At 31.5% G+C, this 20,317-nt stretch overlaps 2 protein-coding genes across 2 annotated transcripts; both read right to left on the reverse strand.

The window, feature by feature from the left end:
* Positions 1-1,943: 1,943 nt before the first annotated feature.
* LOC132913447 (adenylosuccinate synthetase) lies at positions 1,944-11,690 on the reverse strand. The gene is made up of 6 exons (XM_060971813.1): positions 11,401-11,690; positions 5,931-6,033; positions 3,669-4,032; positions 3,030-3,422; positions 2,542-2,798; positions 1,944-2,101 (listed from the first exon to the last, which is right to left on the reverse strand). The coding sequence occupies exons 1-6, from the start codon at positions 11,584-11,586 to the stop codon at positions 2,052-2,054; spliced, it is 1,353 nt and encodes a 450-aa protein (XP_060827796.1). The 5' UTR covers positions 11,587-11,690; the 3' UTR covers positions 1,944-2,051.
* Positions 11,691-13,591: 1,901 nt separating this feature from the next.
* Positions 13,592-14,917, reverse strand: LOC132913576 (uncharacterized). The gene has a single exon (XM_060972006.1). It carries the CDS (start codon positions 14,915-14,917, stop codon positions 13,592-13,594), a length of 1,326 nt encoding a protein of 441 aa, XP_060827989.1.
* Between the last annotated feature and the right edge of the window lie 5,400 nt (positions 14,918-20,317).

The following is a 20,317-nucleotide window of genomic DNA, read 5'->3' on the forward strand; positions in this document are numbered from 1 at the left end:
CTATAGATCAATTGTAAGGTAGGATTTTTTATGGGCTCTGTCAGTCAGGTTATGAAAGAAAGTAAAGAAAAACAACACAGCTAAAAGTTTCACTATGTAGAACCATATGTAAAAAGATTAGAGCATCAGAGTACTCCTGTATGATAGTTACGTAATAGTACTACCTATTTAAGTACTTGATCATTCATTTTTACTCAGCCAAACATTAGTTTCTTGAATTAGTTGACGAATCTTTCTTTCTGTTATATTTATTATAAAGTAAAAAGTTATACAATTAGAGGTCCACAAATGAAAAAGATTAGTAGTAGGGATTCAATACTTACTCTTTGAGTATAGTGAATGTTAATGGATAAAAGCAACATCTAAGAAAATCAGATATTAAACTCACGCAATTTTCAAATAAATACATTTTTATTAACATCTTTTATTTTACATTCAAACAATGGATACCATGAATTAACACGAATTATCCAATGAGAAGGAACTCGAAAAAATGACATTTCTGTTCTCTTCTATCAACGTTATGTACTACTAAAATTCAAAAGCTTAATGATAAATATTTCTTTGTTGTTTATTCTCTGTGCGCTTGTTTCATCAACTCCTTCGACAAATTAAATTTATCGTTAAAAGTAACAAACCGGATGGACAAATGTAGGATGTGATAGCTGCGAATGGGTTATGATATGACCTGTGGGTGTAGAGTGAATAATGAATGACTGCAAACAGAATGGAAGATATCGAATATTCAATTTAGAATATCGATTGCGAGTGAAGAGTGATTACGTAAGTAGAGATTTGGCTGACATGATAAGAATGTGTAATGTCTTCAAAAATGTGAATTAGGAAGCGAGAGGCATTCTGTTACTGTGTTATATTGAAGTCGTTGCGTTATGTTAAGCTGTGCCTTGATTATAAAAAGTATTAAAGATATTTTTCGCGAATTAAACCCGATAGGATTGCTGCTTTCATCTCCGATGCTTTTTGATAAATTTTTTAACAATAGCTACGGACGTGCTTCAAAGTAACGGCCGCATAGCGTAAGTACACAAAATGATAATACTCTTACTTATTACATTAATAATCCTGAACAATGGTATAAATATCTAAGTTTGGCACAAAGATTTAATTTTACGCCAAGTAGATGTACCAGAAGTCACGCTATTCGTAAAATGTTTGATGTAAGATACATTGTTACAAGATCTGATTGTAGAATATTAAGATAAAGTATATCAAGAAAGTTGTGTTGAATTGGAAACACCCGAGGAGAAAATAATTCTAGAGATATACGAATAAAATAAGAAAATTTACAATATAAAGGGGAAAGAACATAAGCCATATAAATTCGATGTCTTGGGTGCAAACAAAGAACTCAATTGTCATTGGGACAAAAAATCAAAATTGGGACGAAATTACGTATATACTAACTAACACGTATGTACTAACCAACGAATTACGAAACAATAAACTTATTATGTGTAAGATAGCAAATCAAGTTGTCAACGTTTTGATGATAGAGGATCATACGAAGCCATACAGTAAGTATGAGAATCATAATACAAGTAAAAATGTTTAACCTAAGGGTAGGGCAGAATGGTTAAATATAGGGCATGACATATGTAGGTGGGATTCGATAGTATCTGCGAATGGAGTGGATGATGGGTGATTGAAGGCCAAGTGAAAGATATTGAATGAAGATACTGCATTAAACCAGAGTGTCGATCGCAAGTAAAGAATAATTCCTAAAATGTACACGAGACATGTATAGGATCACGTAGAGGCTATACGCGATGAAAATGTGTGTTGTATGTATGATGTCACTATGAATACATATGGTCTGATTACAAAGCGAAAGAATCGCTCATGCATTGTCGAAAAATTCATGTCGTCACTGTGTTGTATTAAAGTCTTTGCATTGTGTTAAGCGTCGTGATTGTAAAGAAATGTTAAGTATATTCATTTTATTTAATAAAGTCTTCACACGTTCGTTCGTCCAATCCATTGATCCTACACAAATAAATATATTTCCATGGTTGTAACCAATATGTGTAACGTCAAAGTGTAATTACACTTTCTCGGCCTGCTCCCACTCCAATCCATTTAACTGAAACAATAATAATTTCTGAATTTAATGTTATTTAATTTAATATTTAATTTTTTGTACTTGTAATACGTCTAAGTTCAAGACTTTGCATTTTTAACTAAATATGAAAGGAATTGAAAACAAAAAAATATTTTTTATATAACAAGAAATTTTCATTATTTAAGTCAGAATCGGATTTTCATTCTATATAACGATACTCAAAAGGCTGATCAGTTTTCAAACTAAATGCATAGATGGACATTCGCAATCTAATTATAATATTGAATAGGTAATATAGAACATAGAGTTGAAAAAATTAATATGTTACTAATTTTTTACTGGAAAAGATTATTAATACGCTCTTTAGTTTTAATCGGCGATACTGTACGCAAAGTTCAAAAAACCACAAAACTGATCATGAGATTACATAATAATATAATTTTCACATATTAAAATATTACCTGGCACGCCAAGATGTTCTTCTATTAATTGTATATATTTTTTTGCATTAGGAGGTAGCTTCTCCAAGGAACGTACACCCTCTGTTTCTGACTCCCAACCATCGAGAGTTTCGTAAATTACTTCTACTTTTGCTAAATCAGAAGTGCTACTTGGAAAATAGTCAATTTCTTTTCCATTTAACCGATATCCTATACCGACTTGAATTTTTGGAAGCGTATCTAGAATATCTAATTTCGTAAGACATATTGACGTATATCTGCAAAATAAATATAATTTAAATTATTGATGAAGGTAAAAAATTTGAAGGTATAAAAGTGCATATAATACGCAAAAATATATAAATATCCAAAGTACAGTACTCGTTATAATATTTTGTAAATGCATAATTCTCTACGTAGATTTCTCTTTATCTAATTACATTCATAAAAATATGAATTTATCTAAAAGTCCATTTATCAGGCATATTTATCATGAAGGTATTTCTTACCCATTCACCAAGGCGGTGAATTTAAGAAGAGTTAAATCTAGCCAACCACAACGTCTCTTTCTATTTGTCGTAACACCAAATTCGTGTCCTCTTTTTTGTAAAAGTTCGCCTGTAGCATTCAAAAGTTCAGTAGGAAATGGACCATCACCAACTCTTGTGGTATACGCTTTAACAACACCGACAACTTCTCCGATATAAGACGGTGATAATCCAAGACCGGTACAAACACCACCTATACTGCAGTTAGAACTCGTAACATAGGGATATGTACCAAAGTCGATGTCTAACATCGCAGCATTTGCACCTTCTACTAATACTTTCTTTCCTTCGCGTAATGCTTGGTGTAAATACTGAACTGTTTCTTTCACCAGTGGTCTTATTCTTTCTGCATAGCTGAAAAATAGGATAAAGGAAATAGAATAAAGAAATTGTTTTTTACTAAGTACACTATTACTTATAAGAATCCGGATATTGTAGTCGATACATATTACATAATAATACATGAATAGTATTATTTTATTAATATATAATAATTATTCACGATTCAATATTATTTTCAATAAACTCTCGTCATACTTGTTTAGTGATAGTATCTAAATCATATTCAGATTTAAGTGAAAAATAAATAAAAATACATACTCTTTATACCGCTGAAGCTCTGCTTTCACGTCGACCTGAAGTGCTGGAAACATTTTTTGATACGAGGTAATCAGCGCATCAAACTTTTGGGAGAATTTGTCGAAGTCGCCAAGAAGATCACCGATTCTAAGTCCATTTCTAGCAGCTTTGCTCGAGTACGTTGGACCAATTCCTTTTTTAGTAGTACCCAGGGACTGTGTACCTTTTTCTAATTCTTGGAGGCCATCGACTTGCTGATGAAAATCAAATACTATGTGCGCACGATCAGAGATTATCAATCGCTCCTGCCAATTTTTTAAACCTTTCGCTTCATTGCTTTCTAATTCCTCAAAAAGACCCGGTAGGTGTATTACTACTCCGTTTCCTGAAACAAAATTCATTACAGGATAGTATTATAATTATTGTAATGCAGTATCAGCAGAAATATGATCACGGTGATCAATTTTCTCTTTTAGACTCATATTAGTATTATAAAATCTATAGACAGCGGGAATGAATCGCATTACACGATCAACTTAAATTATATTAATATTTTATACTAATAAAACAATTGTAAATTAGTTTGTGTCGCATAATATAATTTGAAGTACAGGTAGTACATCTTTTATCAGTTTCCTCTTTTTTTCAAGTTTCCAAGGTTATTCTCGATTTTTTTTTTTTAGAATTAAATCTATAACTTTTTTTATGCTGGATTCTTAGTGGATATTGAGAAGAGTTGAGGAAGTATCATAAAATATATTATGGAAAAGGAATATACATTTATCATAATAAAATTAAGAGCAACTTTTGGAAGAAGAAACAAACTGGTATCTGCAACGGTTTCTTACGTTTCATGTGCCTCACCTAGTATAATGTAATGAAACCGTCGTATCCGTTTCCTAGGTATTTTGCGGATAGTGTAGCGAACAGTATTATACAGAGTAAAGCACGAAATTGGAATGGGTTATATTTGGACTTTGGTTAAAGATGGAACGAGATTAAAAATTTCATATATAAAATTATATCTAAAAATTATATATGAAATTTTTTAAGCTATACAACATTGGATTACTGTGTCTACCACAGAGTCCAGATTTAATCAAACATTTATGAGACCATCTCTATCAAATACTAGACAACATATGAAATAACAAACTGTTATTTCAAGATGTGTTGTTGCTCATTTGCTTAAATATAGATAACAATGTTGTCAACAAACTAATATTAAGTACGATTTGAAAACATAATTCGAAATTATAGATACCAAACTTCCTTTTGAAAGCATATCTATATCTGTATTTTCAAATTGATAGTCAACTTAATTTCCGCAGATGATGGCGGTTTATTTATTTTTTTTTTTTTCTATAAATGTAAAGACATGTTTCAATACATGAACAGTTAAGCTCATCTTAATATAGCTTTCTGGATATTTTGCTCTGTATGAACAAACTGATTGAAATCATTATCACGTTTATTATGCTAATTTTTCTTTATAACATTTGTGTATATTGCTGAAGCACGAATAACTTCATGCACAAGATATCAATGAAAAAGTTGTATAGATTCTTTCCAGAATCATGTAAAGCATAGCTTAGAAAAGAGTATCACAGGAGAATACAACTCTAACATTTACATCAAGACGAAAACTGCTTCTATTATGACGCAACGTTGCGTTAAATTTTTGTCTTGAAAACCAAAGATGTAGCTTTAGTTGCAATTTATATTGCGATCAGAACAGATATGTTCGTACACAATACATTAAATATGACTAACCTTCACAATATACGATTGTATTACAGTTGTTATTATAATTGTATATATATATATCTACTTCCATTATAGCTGTCGGTTAAAATTATTTCACAAATAGCTAATGCCAAAGAACTATAAAAAAACTTTCAACGAAGATGTGTCATCGACTAATTTTATAACATATTTTGTAGTCGGTATCTTCATTTTTTAATATTTTATAATTTGTTGTGCATAACATAATATGTGTTATATAAACTAGTTCCACTGTATTTATGTGTTTCTATTTCCCTTATTATGTAGTTAGTAAGTACAGTTTTTAGTGAAATGGCCCCAACACGACCTAAAGATGATAAGTCCTTATTGTCCGTATCGCCAACAGCTTATGTAACATGTATATTGTTACATTCTATACCCAAAACAGTTACGTAGATACTTGATCTTTTTCTCTGTTTCCTCTTTTTCATGTTTAGCTAGCGTAACATGAGATCATCGATATTCTATTAAGGGCCATCATAATCGAAAAATAATTACCTATAAGCGAAGTGCATCTAGGATTGATTATTCCACTGGGTAGAAGATGGAAGTGGAACTCCGCACCGTCTACTACTACTGTATGCCCGGCATTGCTTCCTCCCTGCAAAATTAAAATTCTCCTTTTGCTCCAATGTAAATATCTTTTTCCTTCATTTTTATTTCGTACTTTTTAAACACTTCCAGTGACAGATCAGAACAGATGTTGTTCATCTTACTCAAACATCAAAATTATTATGACTTTCAATGAAACATCTAAATAATAATTACAAAACAAACAATTTAATTTACATCCTAAAATATTTTTCATACGGTTTATTAATGTTGCTGGCAGTGAGTTAATGAAGGTATCATTTTGTAGATAACACAATTTGAAGAGTCCAGGGCAGAGTGTCAGATTACAGTTATTTAATGATTCCTCGAATGAGGAATGATTAACATGTTACATGAAAACTAGGAGAAACATTGAACATGTGATGTCAATAAGCAATACCTAATGAGGTACGAAATTAGCATTATTTATTAACATTAACACATTAGAGACTAGTAACGAGAATTCAAATTTTCAGATACGTGTATTACCTTTAATTTTTTCCTGATAACAAAGATTTTCGTTCTCGAATATTATCGATTTTAATTTTAGACTTTGTTATAACGGATGTTTTCAGCTTGATGTTAGAGCAAAGGCGTATACAAGAAACATTCAAGCGTACATAGGATCAATTATAATGTTAAAAAATTAATGATCTTTAGTGAAATTATTAGAGGAAAAATATATAACGAACATCATTTGTGATAGAAGAAATTAATTAGAAAATATTACTATTACTATATAAAATTATGTATTCGTAAAAAGAAAAGATACGTTAAAACTTACAATGTATTATATAATACGGATCGAAACTACATATGAAACGAAATTTTCAGATTCTAAATACAAGATGTAAGAAGAATAATTTGAATAGTTTAGGCAGAGCTTTATATATTTAGATTAATGATATTATCTGAAAAATTAATGTCACGTTTCCCGTAAACAGTTCATTTTAATTTTCGACACGATTTTTTAATCGTTTGCAACTACGTAATAAAGAGAGATATTAAAGAAAATTTATTTACATTGAGCGAATAACACATAACAATTACAAATATTTCGAAAATTTTTTTTCATAGCAAATTCATGGTCGCCTTTTAAGTTTATTCAAATAAAAATTTTAATTTCACTAGTAAAAAATTGCGGATGTAAACTCTCGAATATTTTTTAGCTATTATCATTTTGTGTACATCAATTACAATTTTGTTGGCGTTAAAGTACTATAATAGATCAATTATAACAAAAATTTAAACAAGTAAATATTATCTCAGAATTTATGAGAAATTGCTTAAATTTTAATGCATATAATTACGATACAATTGTAGTATCTAAATACAAAGTTGAACAAGATATTAAATCTAATAAATACCAAAGTCGTATTCTAAAGTCCTATTCAGATTAATTCAAACAACTTGAAATTTCGTGATTTCTTTGACTATTAGATATATATTTACTTAACTTAAAATATTCTTTCAAACTACCTTCATTCTTACTAATCCACTTGACTTCAAGCAATTTGAAACACTTAATAGTTCCAAATAAAGCAAAGAAATAAGGATACAGGAAAAAAAGCTACCTTCAGAATAAAACAACAAGCATTATATTTATGAACAATGTGAAACATCAATATTAAACACGATTTATGATAACCTTGAGCAAATTAAGTCATAATTATAGTAGAAAAGTTGATTTTACTACATTTGATATTCATAAGCACCAGGAAGTCACAGATGGCAATCGCTTCCTACTAGGGAAGAACTTATGTAAGAACTAAATGTAACGAAGTTCTGCATAAATGTGCTAGGCATTAAATCTCGGACAAGCAGCGGTAGAAAATGTACCTAATCGCCTATACAGAGCTGGTTGCAACGAAATCGAAACACTGAACCATATACTAGATACACTAGATACTATATACTAGATATTTACACAAGAGTGGCCAGGCATAAAGCTATTGCAATATTTTTAGTTACCGAAAGGATTCTGAAAACAGAACTTGATGGCAAAGCTAAGAAGAACTGCGTTGGTTATAGACGCACAAATATGTAGCTAGCGAATAAACCTTACAAAAGCCTACAAGAAAAAGACTAATTACTATCAAAACCTGGAAGATGTTATTATGAGATACAACGCCACAGAAGTCAAATTCACATCTGCTTCCATACTTTGTCGGAGAATATAAAAGAAAAAGCAGTAGCAAACTAACCGTATGGAAATAGAAAGAAGGAATTAATTATTCTGTCATCTCGAGCCCTAATTGGTGAACTTAATGCATTCTGTATCTTTAATAAATCCATACTAAAAAGGATAGCGGGTGTTGATTGACCTTGATACTCGATCTAGTTATGTATTACCTGTAAACAGGTATAATGATATGCTTACTAATACATAGTAAGATGGACAAAAAACAAAAAAGAAAAAAAAATAGTTAAGCAGTAATGGTCGTGTGTAGTACGTGCTTGTTGAATAAAATTAATACTCATTAAGCAACTTTTATTTACGAAATCCTTCTAGAAGGAAACCTACCAAGGATATGAAATAATAATATACCGTTGCAGAAAGATACAAAATTAATTTTATAATACCCTTTATTTTATACCGTTTCTTTTACTTTATGATAATTTTCCCTATTTTCTTATTTTAAGAATATCACTCATATTTATGTGGGGTTAGGTATATCTTTAATGATCGTAATAATAGACGTATATTTGATTTTGTCGCATTCTCTCGTGTTTTAACTCATTATGCAGTAGATGAAGTACACTGACGTCATATAATCGGTAGAACATTCGGGTAATTATGTTCAAACTATCTATTAGATGATCCGAGAAGTTCGTACCATGTTACATTTACATATTTCATGAAGTGAACAAAGAACGATAAGATATATAGTGAGCGAAAAGTTTGTATACTACCGTTTAGAAGTATTTATAATATTGTAAATGGAGAATGTAGTTAGTTACTTTTCTTGACAGAATGTAATTCAGTTACGATATTATGGATAAAAGGACTCAAAACACTTCTATCTTTTATTAAAGTTATCATAGGATATTACGACAAAATATTTTATTTTGAAAAGTTAATATGTAACACAAAAATTGGCATTAAATGAAAAATTGCTAGCATAGTTAGAAGAGAGGAACAAAGATACAGGCCAGCTCACTCCTCACCCCCAGCATGGCCTGTACACATGGATACCACATGCGCTGACCTGACTAATTCGTAAGAAAACGAAAAACAAATGTGGACGAGTGTCACGCATCTCCCTAAGAAGAACCGATCGAGCTCTGCTATGAACGCTGGCCACAAACCTTCAATCAAATACTTACATGCGTAACCAAAAGCGACCCCACCAACCCCTAAAAATATCACCAAGCAGCACCTTGCAGGTATCAACATAAAACCACGGTACCCCATATAGACAACAGAATCTCAAAAACTGTCCACTCCGGAACAAAACTGTAATTCGGAAAACTCAGCTACCACCAAATCTCCATCAATTATTTTGTGCGAAAATCTGATTAAATCAATTATTCATTTACTGTCCAAATATCTAAAACATTTCAACATAAAATGCATCTGCATGAACAAACACACAGAATATAATAACGAACAAATATACTGGAAACACCTTGCAGCGATAATAATAATAGATAATAATACTAGTAATAATATCAGTAATATCTTATCTATATTTATCTATAATTATATTTTGTGTTAAGTATCTGCTTATAGTAATAGAAATGTTAGCAAATGTACATACATATTTTTAAAAAAATGTTTATATTATGTCATATCAATTGCAGTATATTGTATACCGATGAATAATATGTGAAGTATCTAAAGGTTATTAATGAGCATTGTGCGTGTGAGTACTTAAAAAAATTAATAGTTGTGGCAATTCATAGTAGTCTAAATAAAGCTTCATTTTAAGCCAATTTATGTTTATGACGACATTCAGAGTGGATAGAATATTATGTAACAAACTGTGAACCTTGCCTCTTGTGTTAATAACCCATGTAACTCACATAAGTGGTTGATGTGACTTCAAACAATAGGAATAAAAAAGAATATTAGGTTTATTAAAAATCATTCTTTTATTTAGTATATATAAATTTTAATATTTATGCGGGTTTGTACCAAATTTTAACTGCAATATGATTGTTTAAAAATTATGTCACTTTTATGTCATTTATAGAGATATATTAAGGTCATCTCATTAAAAAAGATCTTAATAAACCAATGTAAAAAGGAAGCTAATATATAAATTGACTATTAATTTATTATACATATAAAGTTATTAATGATAGTCAATTATGTATAAATTAATAAATAATTTACAAATTTTGTAGAAATAACAAATTAATTAAAGCATCATTAAAATTATAACTTCATGACTATATGATTATTACATAGAAATATACTTATATATGCGATACTAAAATTTGATCTAATAAAGCAACTGAATCATTTTAATTAATACACAAACATATAAATGATAATATGTCATATGTGTTATGTTAAATACATACACATTTACGTGTCAAACAAAATTAATGCTTCATAAACTAGAATATGAGAAAATTCTGCATCAATTACAAATGACTTAGTACTATTTTATTTTTATAAAGATATTGTGTCAAGATCGGTTATAAAAACATTTAGATATGATGTTATATGTAAGTTATTTACATACTTGCGTTTATCTATATGAATTTAAGAAGGATAATATCTAAATATAAGGTACGGAACATAGGATATAAAATATATAAATAAAACAATAATAAGAAAGAAAATTATTAAATATTTTATATCTTAAATGGATATCTGAATAAGGTAAGTAAATTACTGCCAAGATAAGTAAATAAATAAATAAATTTGAAAATGCTAATGCAGAAGATTTCAGTTTTTCACTATCATGATAATAAAAAATGTAGTAAAGGATTTTGGTAAATATAGAACTTGTCATAAAAATGAGTACTAAACTATATGATATTTACTAAATATGTATTATAATTTCAAAGTTCTATTATCATAAATTATACTCTTTTCAATGCTTAAATTAGCTTACAGAAGTATACAATTGTTATTTACCTCTGTAAGAGGAGGGATATCAATATAGAGAAAGAAACACTAATAATCATGTGACATATGAAAACAGTGGAGAGAAAGAGACAGAGGACGGAAAATTTTCGTCACTGTTCAAAATAAAACGATAAAAGGGGAAACATATAACCTATTGTGTGTCTTTAAAACGATGGATATAGTAATCTACGATACTAAATCTTCTAATAGAAAGTACATTTTGGATCAAATTTAAACGTATAGAACTTTATGCCGGAAAAAAGGCGGTTGAGAATGAAAAAATGGCGGACTCACCTGACACCTGCAGACGACGTCAGCATCCATAGCAAGCATATCGACGACCTTGCCTTTACCTTCGTCACCCCATTGTGCTCCAAGAACAACAGTAACTTTAGCTGTGTTAGTATTCGATACACGTTGCTTTTTCCGCGGTGATGCAAGAACACCATCTCCATTTGCTTGTTGAACGGAACGCTGCATTTTCGGGTACTATATTCGTAACCTTCCGAGTAATTGAACAAATTACGCGCGCACGCAAACACCTCGAAAACCGCCGCGCGACTGCTGAAACATAGACTGGTAGTCTACCGGTGATAGAAGAGTTTGACTGACTTACATTTCAGCGCCGAATGGAACGACATCTAGAGGGAAAAATAAAGATTATAAAAATTAAATAATCTCAAGTAAGATAAAAATTATAAAATATCACAAATATTAATTCTATAAAGATTTTCATCATTAAAAATATAACTTTACAATTAAATGAATAAACACGTTTAACGATTTATTAATAATTTTATTATTAATTAAGATGATTGACATCAGGCATAACATTATTTTTTATATTAAACACATTTTAATCGGTAAAGTAAAAATATTGGTTAATCGTAAGTACATATGTACCAGTTAGTACCGAATAGACTTGATATTTAATATTTTTTCGTGTCTCAAATTTTGCAACCTTACCATTTTCACGTCGCATGCGACTTTATCGATGCCAGTATAATAGAAGATTCAACAGTTATGTTAGTGAGCGTATTATGCATACTAATGCATTCTGTTTCTGTTATATAGTTACAGACAAAGTACATGTTACTATAATTTTCTGGCCCAAGATATTATTTAATCTTGAACTACAAATTATTATCTTCCTATTTTCTATCTATTAAGTAATTTTATTTGATCAAATTAAATATAACACGTATATTAAATTTTTAAACGCCAGATATTTACATTACGATAAATTATATTAGCTCACGCTTACGTATATATTTACTTTGTTTACATAATAGAGTGATGAATGTTAAGCGCTAAGCGATACGGCTTGCCACTCGGATTTCTGATGGCGAGAGGACAGGGGATTCTCTTGCAAGTCGAGCGTACACGAATAAGGCCGTAATTATAGAGGAGAGTGATAAGCGGTAACTGATAAGCGGTAGAACGACAAAACAAGTGACGGCTGAGCGATAGGAAATAAATCTATAGATTTGATTTATTTTATGTTTGACTAATAATTAAAATAAATTGTAATATAAAATTAAAAATAGAAATAAAATAAAATAACTTGTTTTGTTGTTTTTTAAGCCTTAATAATTAGATCTTTATTCATGCACACTCGATTTACAGAAGGATCCCTCCGCTCTTTTGTCATCCAAAATCGCGAGTCAAACCGCGGCGCGGGTTGTTCTATGGTCGAAGTTGAAACGAATAGGTGTATCCGTGTTACTTTGCGGCAGGTGTTAATCTTTGTAATACTTCTGTAATCATTCATTCTTACGCTACTATTAATCATATATTAGCATTTAGTTGACGTACATTTTTATTCAATAATATATTACAATCTTATATAATTTATGATATCTCATCCACCTTACCAATTTTGGTGATTTCTCTTTCTTCTCAAAAAGCTGTCGGTACTGTTATAGTGAATTCTGCCTATAATTGTACGCCTGTGACTACTGTGTATGCATCAATATTGGCTGCCGGCCGCTTCAGGACGCGGCGCAGCTGTCGCATAATAAATTAATTTAAGTTTATATAAGTTTTTAAAATCTAGTGATATTCAAAGAAAATTAAATGTTGTTGAAATATAATAATTGTACGAGAATATTATTTTGAAGAAGATAATTATATTATATTTGAAAATAAATACTCGTTATTCATACAAATTGTGTAATAGGCTTATTTTTTGTTGTATTATTATATATTAATACAAAATTCACGTCGCTCCCTGGCACGTCGATTTTGAAACCAAATTTTTATCTGAAACAAATCAGCATTATGACAATAATATATGTATAAATACATAAATACCTTTTCCGATAAATGTAGGTATTATTTCCTTTAACATCTTCCGATTATTGTAAAAAATTAAGTTCTAAATATCGTCGCTCACAATCAGAAAATTGTGGACAAAGAGGAAACAAAAATAAAAGTTCTCAACTTTTTATTAAACAAGGAATTATAACGTATAGCTTCAATCGTATTAAAACAAGTTAGTGATAAATGTAAAAAACTTTGAAAGTACCCTGTTAGGAGGAAGATCTAAAACATTTGATATCTCCAATACGTTTTCTTTTGAAAGATAAGCATTGTTCTGAAATTGATGCTCAAGAAAATCCAGTTGAAAAGATGAAAATGGTATCCGAGGATGAAGGCTGGGCTTTCGTCTATTTTTTCCAATCGCACGTTTTCTAGGAATTTTCGGAGGTTTATACCTTGTACATCGAAGCCATTCTAACTCTGTTGCATTTTCTATTACTTCTACATATTCTGTTTTGTTATTTAAAAGATTAATTAGCTTTTCTTTCATATTATCAAACGACGGAGATCTATTTTTTATCTTTGTCAACGTTTTTGAGAAATTGATTTTTGAATCTTTATTTTTATTTTCTAGAGAGTCATTAGATCTATAATTTATGCATTTAATTTGTTTGTTTCCAAATTTTTCTTCGTGATCTTGTTTCAGTAATTCTTCTTGAAATTTGTTGCGATAACACCTTTGGTCTACTTTCAAATTTATTATGTTATTTTGTTGTTCATTTATATTAACATTACCGTAACGTTCATTTATTTCTTCGTAATACTCATCACCCTTCTTAGGTTTAACGTATTCAGAATTTGTTACGTGTTCTTTTTCAGTGTGCGTTATTACTTTTGAGCCGCTTATTTCATTGGAATTAAATTCCTCTTGTTCAAGGGGTTTTGAAAAATGTTGATAGACTCTCATATGTTTTTTTTCATCAGCAATTAAACAGGACCTTTTCATATCAGTGGTACATTTTCCAATTATGTCAAACTTTGAAATTTTATAAAACTGGTTAACGATATTATTTTCTTCAGTATTTAGCAAACTTACACAATGTTCCTCATTCTTATATTGTTTGAAATTGATTATTTTGAAATTCACTTTGTCGTTTTCTTCTACGTTAACTTCACTTTTCCGTTGAAAATACACATCATAATCTTTTGCATCAGTAAATTCGTTATTTTTAAACACATTATTTGTTCGATACGTATCTCTTGTGCCAATTCCGGAGTTTGTCGGTAAATTCTGCGCAGGATTCGGTGCAGGATTTTCCTTGATGGATGCAAAATTATTTTTTGTATTTACCGCGACATCTTCTTCTATACTAATTTCAAAGGCTGTTTCAACATTTTTTTCAAATTTTTCTTTCTGTAATTCAAATTCATGAGTTTTTGTTACACTGAATTGAGACGAATTTATATATTGGTCATTTCGAAGAAATCTGAATTTATCGGCTAGGATACTCTCGATGCTAAAGTCTTTTGGTTTTCTAACCGATTTCATGTCGAAACTTCAACTGTGGTCGCTTAATAAAATCCTCTTTATATATGGCTCTCCATTACATGCTACTATGGCCACCCCAAATTTTCGTAACTTGCGCCTGCTGAAGCTCGGTTTCGAATTAAACGCATAGTTGAACACACGATGCTATCTTGCTGGACCAATGTTACAACATTCAGTGACTTTCAACCTTAATGTTCTGTATCTCTATACAAACAAGGTTCTCGAAATTTTTCATTAAACGACTTTACTTTTAATCTTCATGCATCCCCCCGGCCCCTCTAGTTTTAGTTTTATTAAACATTCAAATTTGTAAATACGAAAAAATACAGAATGTTCTAGTTCTGACTTTGAATTTCACGTCAATAATTTATATCAAGTCAGATGGCTGGAATCTAAAATTTATAAGCTGAATATTTAACTGGACTTTATGAAAAAGAACCAGATTGTGTATTAAAATAACATTCTATCAATCATAGACAAAAGTTTTATGACGAGTAAAGGAAATAAAAATTAGGAATTAGGAAATTTGGATGACAGACACTGTTCGACTGCTAGTACTCAAAAACATCATATAATCCAGAACATATTATCCACGGGATATTGATCGGTGTTCTACTGTAACAATGTAATTGATACTCTTGTGGGGAGAGAAGAAAAAGATGAGTGAAGCGTAGAAACATCCCTGACACAATGATTTGTATAGGGCAGATGGGATACAGTGATGTTCATATAATTAGAAATTATAAAGTATCCAGATTATCCGATAAGTGAAGTGGACTGAAGAGAATACGTAAATATTTAGACACCTTTGAAGCAAAGCAAAAACTTTTGAAGATCAAATACTTGTTTGCTTTCTTGGATAATTTCCAGTATCGACCAAGTACAATACATTGATTTTCACAAGTGCAGTAAAAGTTGTGGATGCGAGGTATAAATAAGTGTTCGATAATCGAAGTCGATTACTCGTATTTAATCAATAATGAAACATGACTATCTTGCCGTTCGTCGATGATAAGGGTGGTTTCCTATAAAATCTCCAAGCAACTTCCTACAGTAGTTTCTAAGGGGCAAAAATAAATTAGCATAGTTCACTTTGAGTCTCATAGATGGTGCTATGAGTATATCAAAACAGAAGATTACAATTGAAGACCACACGGGAAGATACAAGTAGATTTTTGTTGATTTGTGACTTTTATGTCACTTGACTGAAACGAATTAAATAAAAGTAAAGAAAACTTTATAAATTCCAGGATATAGGTAACGATAGGTGACAAATCAATAATATTTTGTGAAACACCAATGATGTTAGTTTAGCTTTTATAGTAGTTTATTTAATTAATATTAGTCTGTATAATTAACGTTATTAATGTCTTTTCAAGAGGCTAACGAAAATACATATTTAATCCAAAAATCAAATGAAAAAATAGTTTTGATGTGGAATTGATTGATAACATTAAATTTTAAAATTAATCGTTTATGAAAGATATAAAATATAATATTTTATGGTCTTTATCTGTAGCCCTATACTTTATTGTCTTATATTTAAACAGGAAAAAAAAGTTTATGGACCAATGTTGCTTTTTGATTTTCTAATCTGTCCTTCCAATTTTTCTCAGCTGACAAATTATAATTATAACTATAATTATAGTTTTGTTAAAATTAATGGCTAAGACCTAATCAACCTTCTGAACTCAAAACAATCTTTTCGTTCTGTGCTTCGTAACATCTAATCGTTGCTTCTTTCGTCATGAATACTTCTAAATGCGTTATACTATACTGAATACTGTTTACAGAAGTATCATTGATTCATTGCTGTTTTGACTGCTGTCAAATTTCCCTTTAATTCTTTCAATAATTTCTTTGTTGCTTACATGTTTAACGATCAATTGAAAACAATAATCTGATTGATGAGTATAGAGAGACAGAGAATATAGCATAGTTAAATATTTATATTTAGAATATTTTTGTTCTTTTATTATTCGTTATTATACAGATAATCGAACGAATAGAACGAATAGAATGAGAAATGTTTGGAAAATCCTGGTTTTGCTACATTTTCATACCACTGGAAAGAAGACACTCCTTCAATTAAGTAGATCGATCGTCTCTCGTGCTGTGCAGCTTCATGCACATTTATATCTTCCTCGTGATTCTGTCTACCGAGAAGAGACAATTCTTGTATCTGACGTACATTTCTAACGGCTACATTCTAATATGTGCTACGCGCGTCCAATTGCAAGTACTGCACGCCTATATTTTCATGGCATGACGTATCGTGCGAACGAGGCCAAGTATCTATTTCGAGTCGACGCCTGACAAAATAGCAGCCTGACTAAGGAAACCAAAGAAGAAGATTCTCGCGGCTGGATGGCAAATGGATAGCACGGTCGACTGCAACCGCGTGCATCAATTTCAAATAAGGTCCTTAAAGCTTGATCGAGTTTCTGGAACAGAAGCCTGTTTGCCTATGTGCGACCTTTCCGTACGGTGTTCCAGTTTTCCATCGAGAGTGGTCGTTAATCCGTTCCCTAAGCCTCCACCTTTTTGAATGTTAATTATTGTTCTCATAGGGATCACGGGACTTCCAGCAGAACGGAAGTTCATTGAACCCGTGTACATATATTCATGCGGTGCAACGATGTGCGTTGAGAACGGAAGTAAGATGCGTACAGTACTTTGGCAATAATTAATAGTTTAGATATTCGGAGTAAAATGATGTTAAAATTGTCAGAAAATTGACAGATTTCGTATTGGTAGAAATATATACCGACTTGTTCCTGCTCTTGTTTCTCGCGCACTAGGAATTTAGTATTACGTTAAGTAGTAAGGTCTTTGCCGCTTCTTTAGAAAGACTTCGAGTGTTGGTAGCTTTATATACACATATATTCATTACATATATTCTGACATCTTTCTAATAATTAACATTGATGATGACAGTGTTAAATGTACATGTCGCATTTAACATTTTATATTTCTGAAATTTTAAGAAGTTAAACAAGGACCAAAACCATAACGACATGCTCCCTTAGAACAGCCTGACTCGTTTAGAACTTCAAGAGGCGTTACTTTTTTTCTTTTATTCCATTCGACCCTCTAGTCGCTTCAACCCTTCCTGGTCGTACAAGGGGTTCCCTTTTGCAGGACGAAGGGCGTATCCGAAAAAATAAAAGAGACTGAATTCCCATCGTCGTACTCAACCCTTACGCGTGAATACTAAGAGAAAGGGCACGCACTATGCGTGGAATAAAGTGGACCACATTGTCGGAGGAAATTGCCTTTGCAATCTTCAGGAGGCTACTTCCATTCCGTCGCCACCTACACAAACCTGCGTTTTGTCTGGACGGAAGTTACACGTAGGAAGAAAGAAAACAGCGTTTCGCTTGACTACCCTTAACCTATGACGATACCCTCCGAGGGCAGACTGTTATCTGGGAAGCTTTCTTGTTCACCTGGGATCCAGAACTTTAGAGACGGATGAGACACAATTCCGTCAAAACTGTTTTACCTGAGTAATAGAGCATGCGGCGAGATGGTTCCAATGAACCTACGATTCTACTGATTAATGAAACGAAGGCTGTCTGTGTGGTTTAAACTTTGCGCTTCGGCCTCATATATTTTTTACGTAAATGGTTGTTTTAATAATTTATAAACTTTTTCAGATTCTTCGTTGCACGATGTTGTTTTAAGACGTACGTTACAACTGCTTTTCGACGCATTTAAACATTTAGAAAAAAGAGAAAGAAATTCTGCATGATTTCATTTTATCTATTAGGAGATAAATCTTTCTTAAGAAATAAAACATTATCGAATGGTTTTTCAGTGTGTCGATGAAACAAAAGATATCCTTTGTTCGAATACTGCATATCGAACATATTCATCGTTCAAATATGTAGTTTATACTTTCGACCGATTAAGAATTGAAATACCACTCTTATTTGAAGCATTCGAAGAAACGAAGGAAATGGATTTTCTCGTATACGGTATGTGTTCATGTGCGCGTTTTCCTCACGCGAGCGACAAACGACGACCATGCTTGATGACTGCAGAACTTCCTCTGCCGTATCATAAAGGCCCACCCTCTAGAACGCTTTCATTTCCACGGTTTTAGATTACAACACGCAGCAGTACTTTCTTCTTCGCTGCGATCGTTCCTTCCGTGAATACTGAAAATACTTGCTAACGTGCCTGGCGATACGATTTATAAGAACGTTCCGCATTTATCTTCTTTCCTTTTTTCATCACGAATAAGCGCGAGCACTTTCTTCATTTTTTATTAATTGCCAAAATATAGGATGAATTCAAATGCATCTTCTAGGATACGTAATACTCAAGCTTAACTCAAATCTAGGATTTTATCCCCGCATGCAAATTCCTTCTAAAGTAGAATGTTTTTGTTTTTACTGATTTTCAAGGAAGAAACAAATTCTCGTGAAACGGGATTCGCAAACGATCGAGCATTACGAAACGGGAAATAGTAAGCTGAAGGGGGTTTCGAAAGGCGCGGAGTTATGCTCTACTCGACGTTTCACAGTTCGTTGAGTTTTACAATTGGTCAATGGATTTTTATTGTCCAGCTGCTTTTGCGAGGCAGTGCCTTCGGGGAATTTATTAAAGCGCATAACTCGTGCATTTCCTATTCTATCGCGGCGAGGGAATAAACTCGATAGTGGCCAGACTGTTCTGTAAAAGCGCGTTGATCTTTTTCCTTGTGTGCTGGGTCAGTTTATGCTCTTTTGCCGCACTGTGTCTTCCCAGAGACGCGATAAGGAGGATTTATAGCTAAAGTAGAATCTCTCCATGATTTTTAGTTTCGTCCGTCCTAGAAACCAGAACCTGTTTTTCGAATTCGATAAATAGGCAGATTTATGAGTTTCGCGGTCCCATTTTGATATGATTTATTTGTTCTTTCGAGGGACGCTTTATTAACATTTGCAAAAAGTATGATTTAGAGATTGCCTATTGACACTATAACGTAGGTTCAATCCTCAACTACATCGTTGAGTTACTCATGAAACAAATTGCGCAGACATTATCATTAGAATTCATCAAAACCCGCGTATTACTATAAGGCAACATGGATTCTCGCTGAAATTAAGTTCTACGCTAATTTAACAATTTTTTAATTTAAAAATCACGATTATCACACATGAATAAATCCATAGTAATGTTAGCTATAACGTAAAGAAAAAAGAATTATGTGTATGTACGTAAAAAGCCATGGGTAATATTGAAAAATTATCGAAAAATGATACTTGAGAAAAATTTTTCTTCCGTCTGATTTGTTTCTTGAAACCATTTCAATGACACGAGTAACATTTCTGGTATTATTACGGATGAAGAAAATATCTAGATTTACGCTGAATATCTTGCATGTTACAATTTTTTATAAATTTCTTTTCT

This window comes from Bombus pascuorum, chromosome 13 (genome assembly GCF_905332965.1).
Source record: "Bombus pascuorum chromosome 13, iyBomPasc1.1, whole genome shotgun sequence".
NCBI classification, from domain to species: domain Eukaryota; kingdom Metazoa; phylum Arthropoda; class Insecta; order Hymenoptera; family Apidae; genus Bombus; species Bombus pascuorum.

Excerpts from the sequence above, each read along its gene's own strand:
- LOC132913447 (XM_060971813.1), bottom strand. The coding sequence starts at position 11,586 with ATGCAGCGTTCCGTTCAACAAGCAAATGGAGATGGTGTTCTTGCATCA. Across the intron at positions 6,034-11,400 it reads ACGTCGTCTGCAGGTGTCAG|GGAGGAAGCAATGCCGGGCA; the intron begins GTGAGTCCGCCA and ends TTAATTTTGCAG. Across the intron at positions 3,423-3,668 it reads GAGCTTCAGCGGTATAAAGA|CTATGCAGAAAGAATAAGAC; the intron begins GTATGTATTTTT and ends CCTATTTTTCAG.
- LOC132913576 (XM_060972006.1), bottom strand. The coding sequence starts at position 14,917 with ATGAAATCGGTTAGAAAACCAAAAGACTTTAGCATCGAGAGTATCCTA.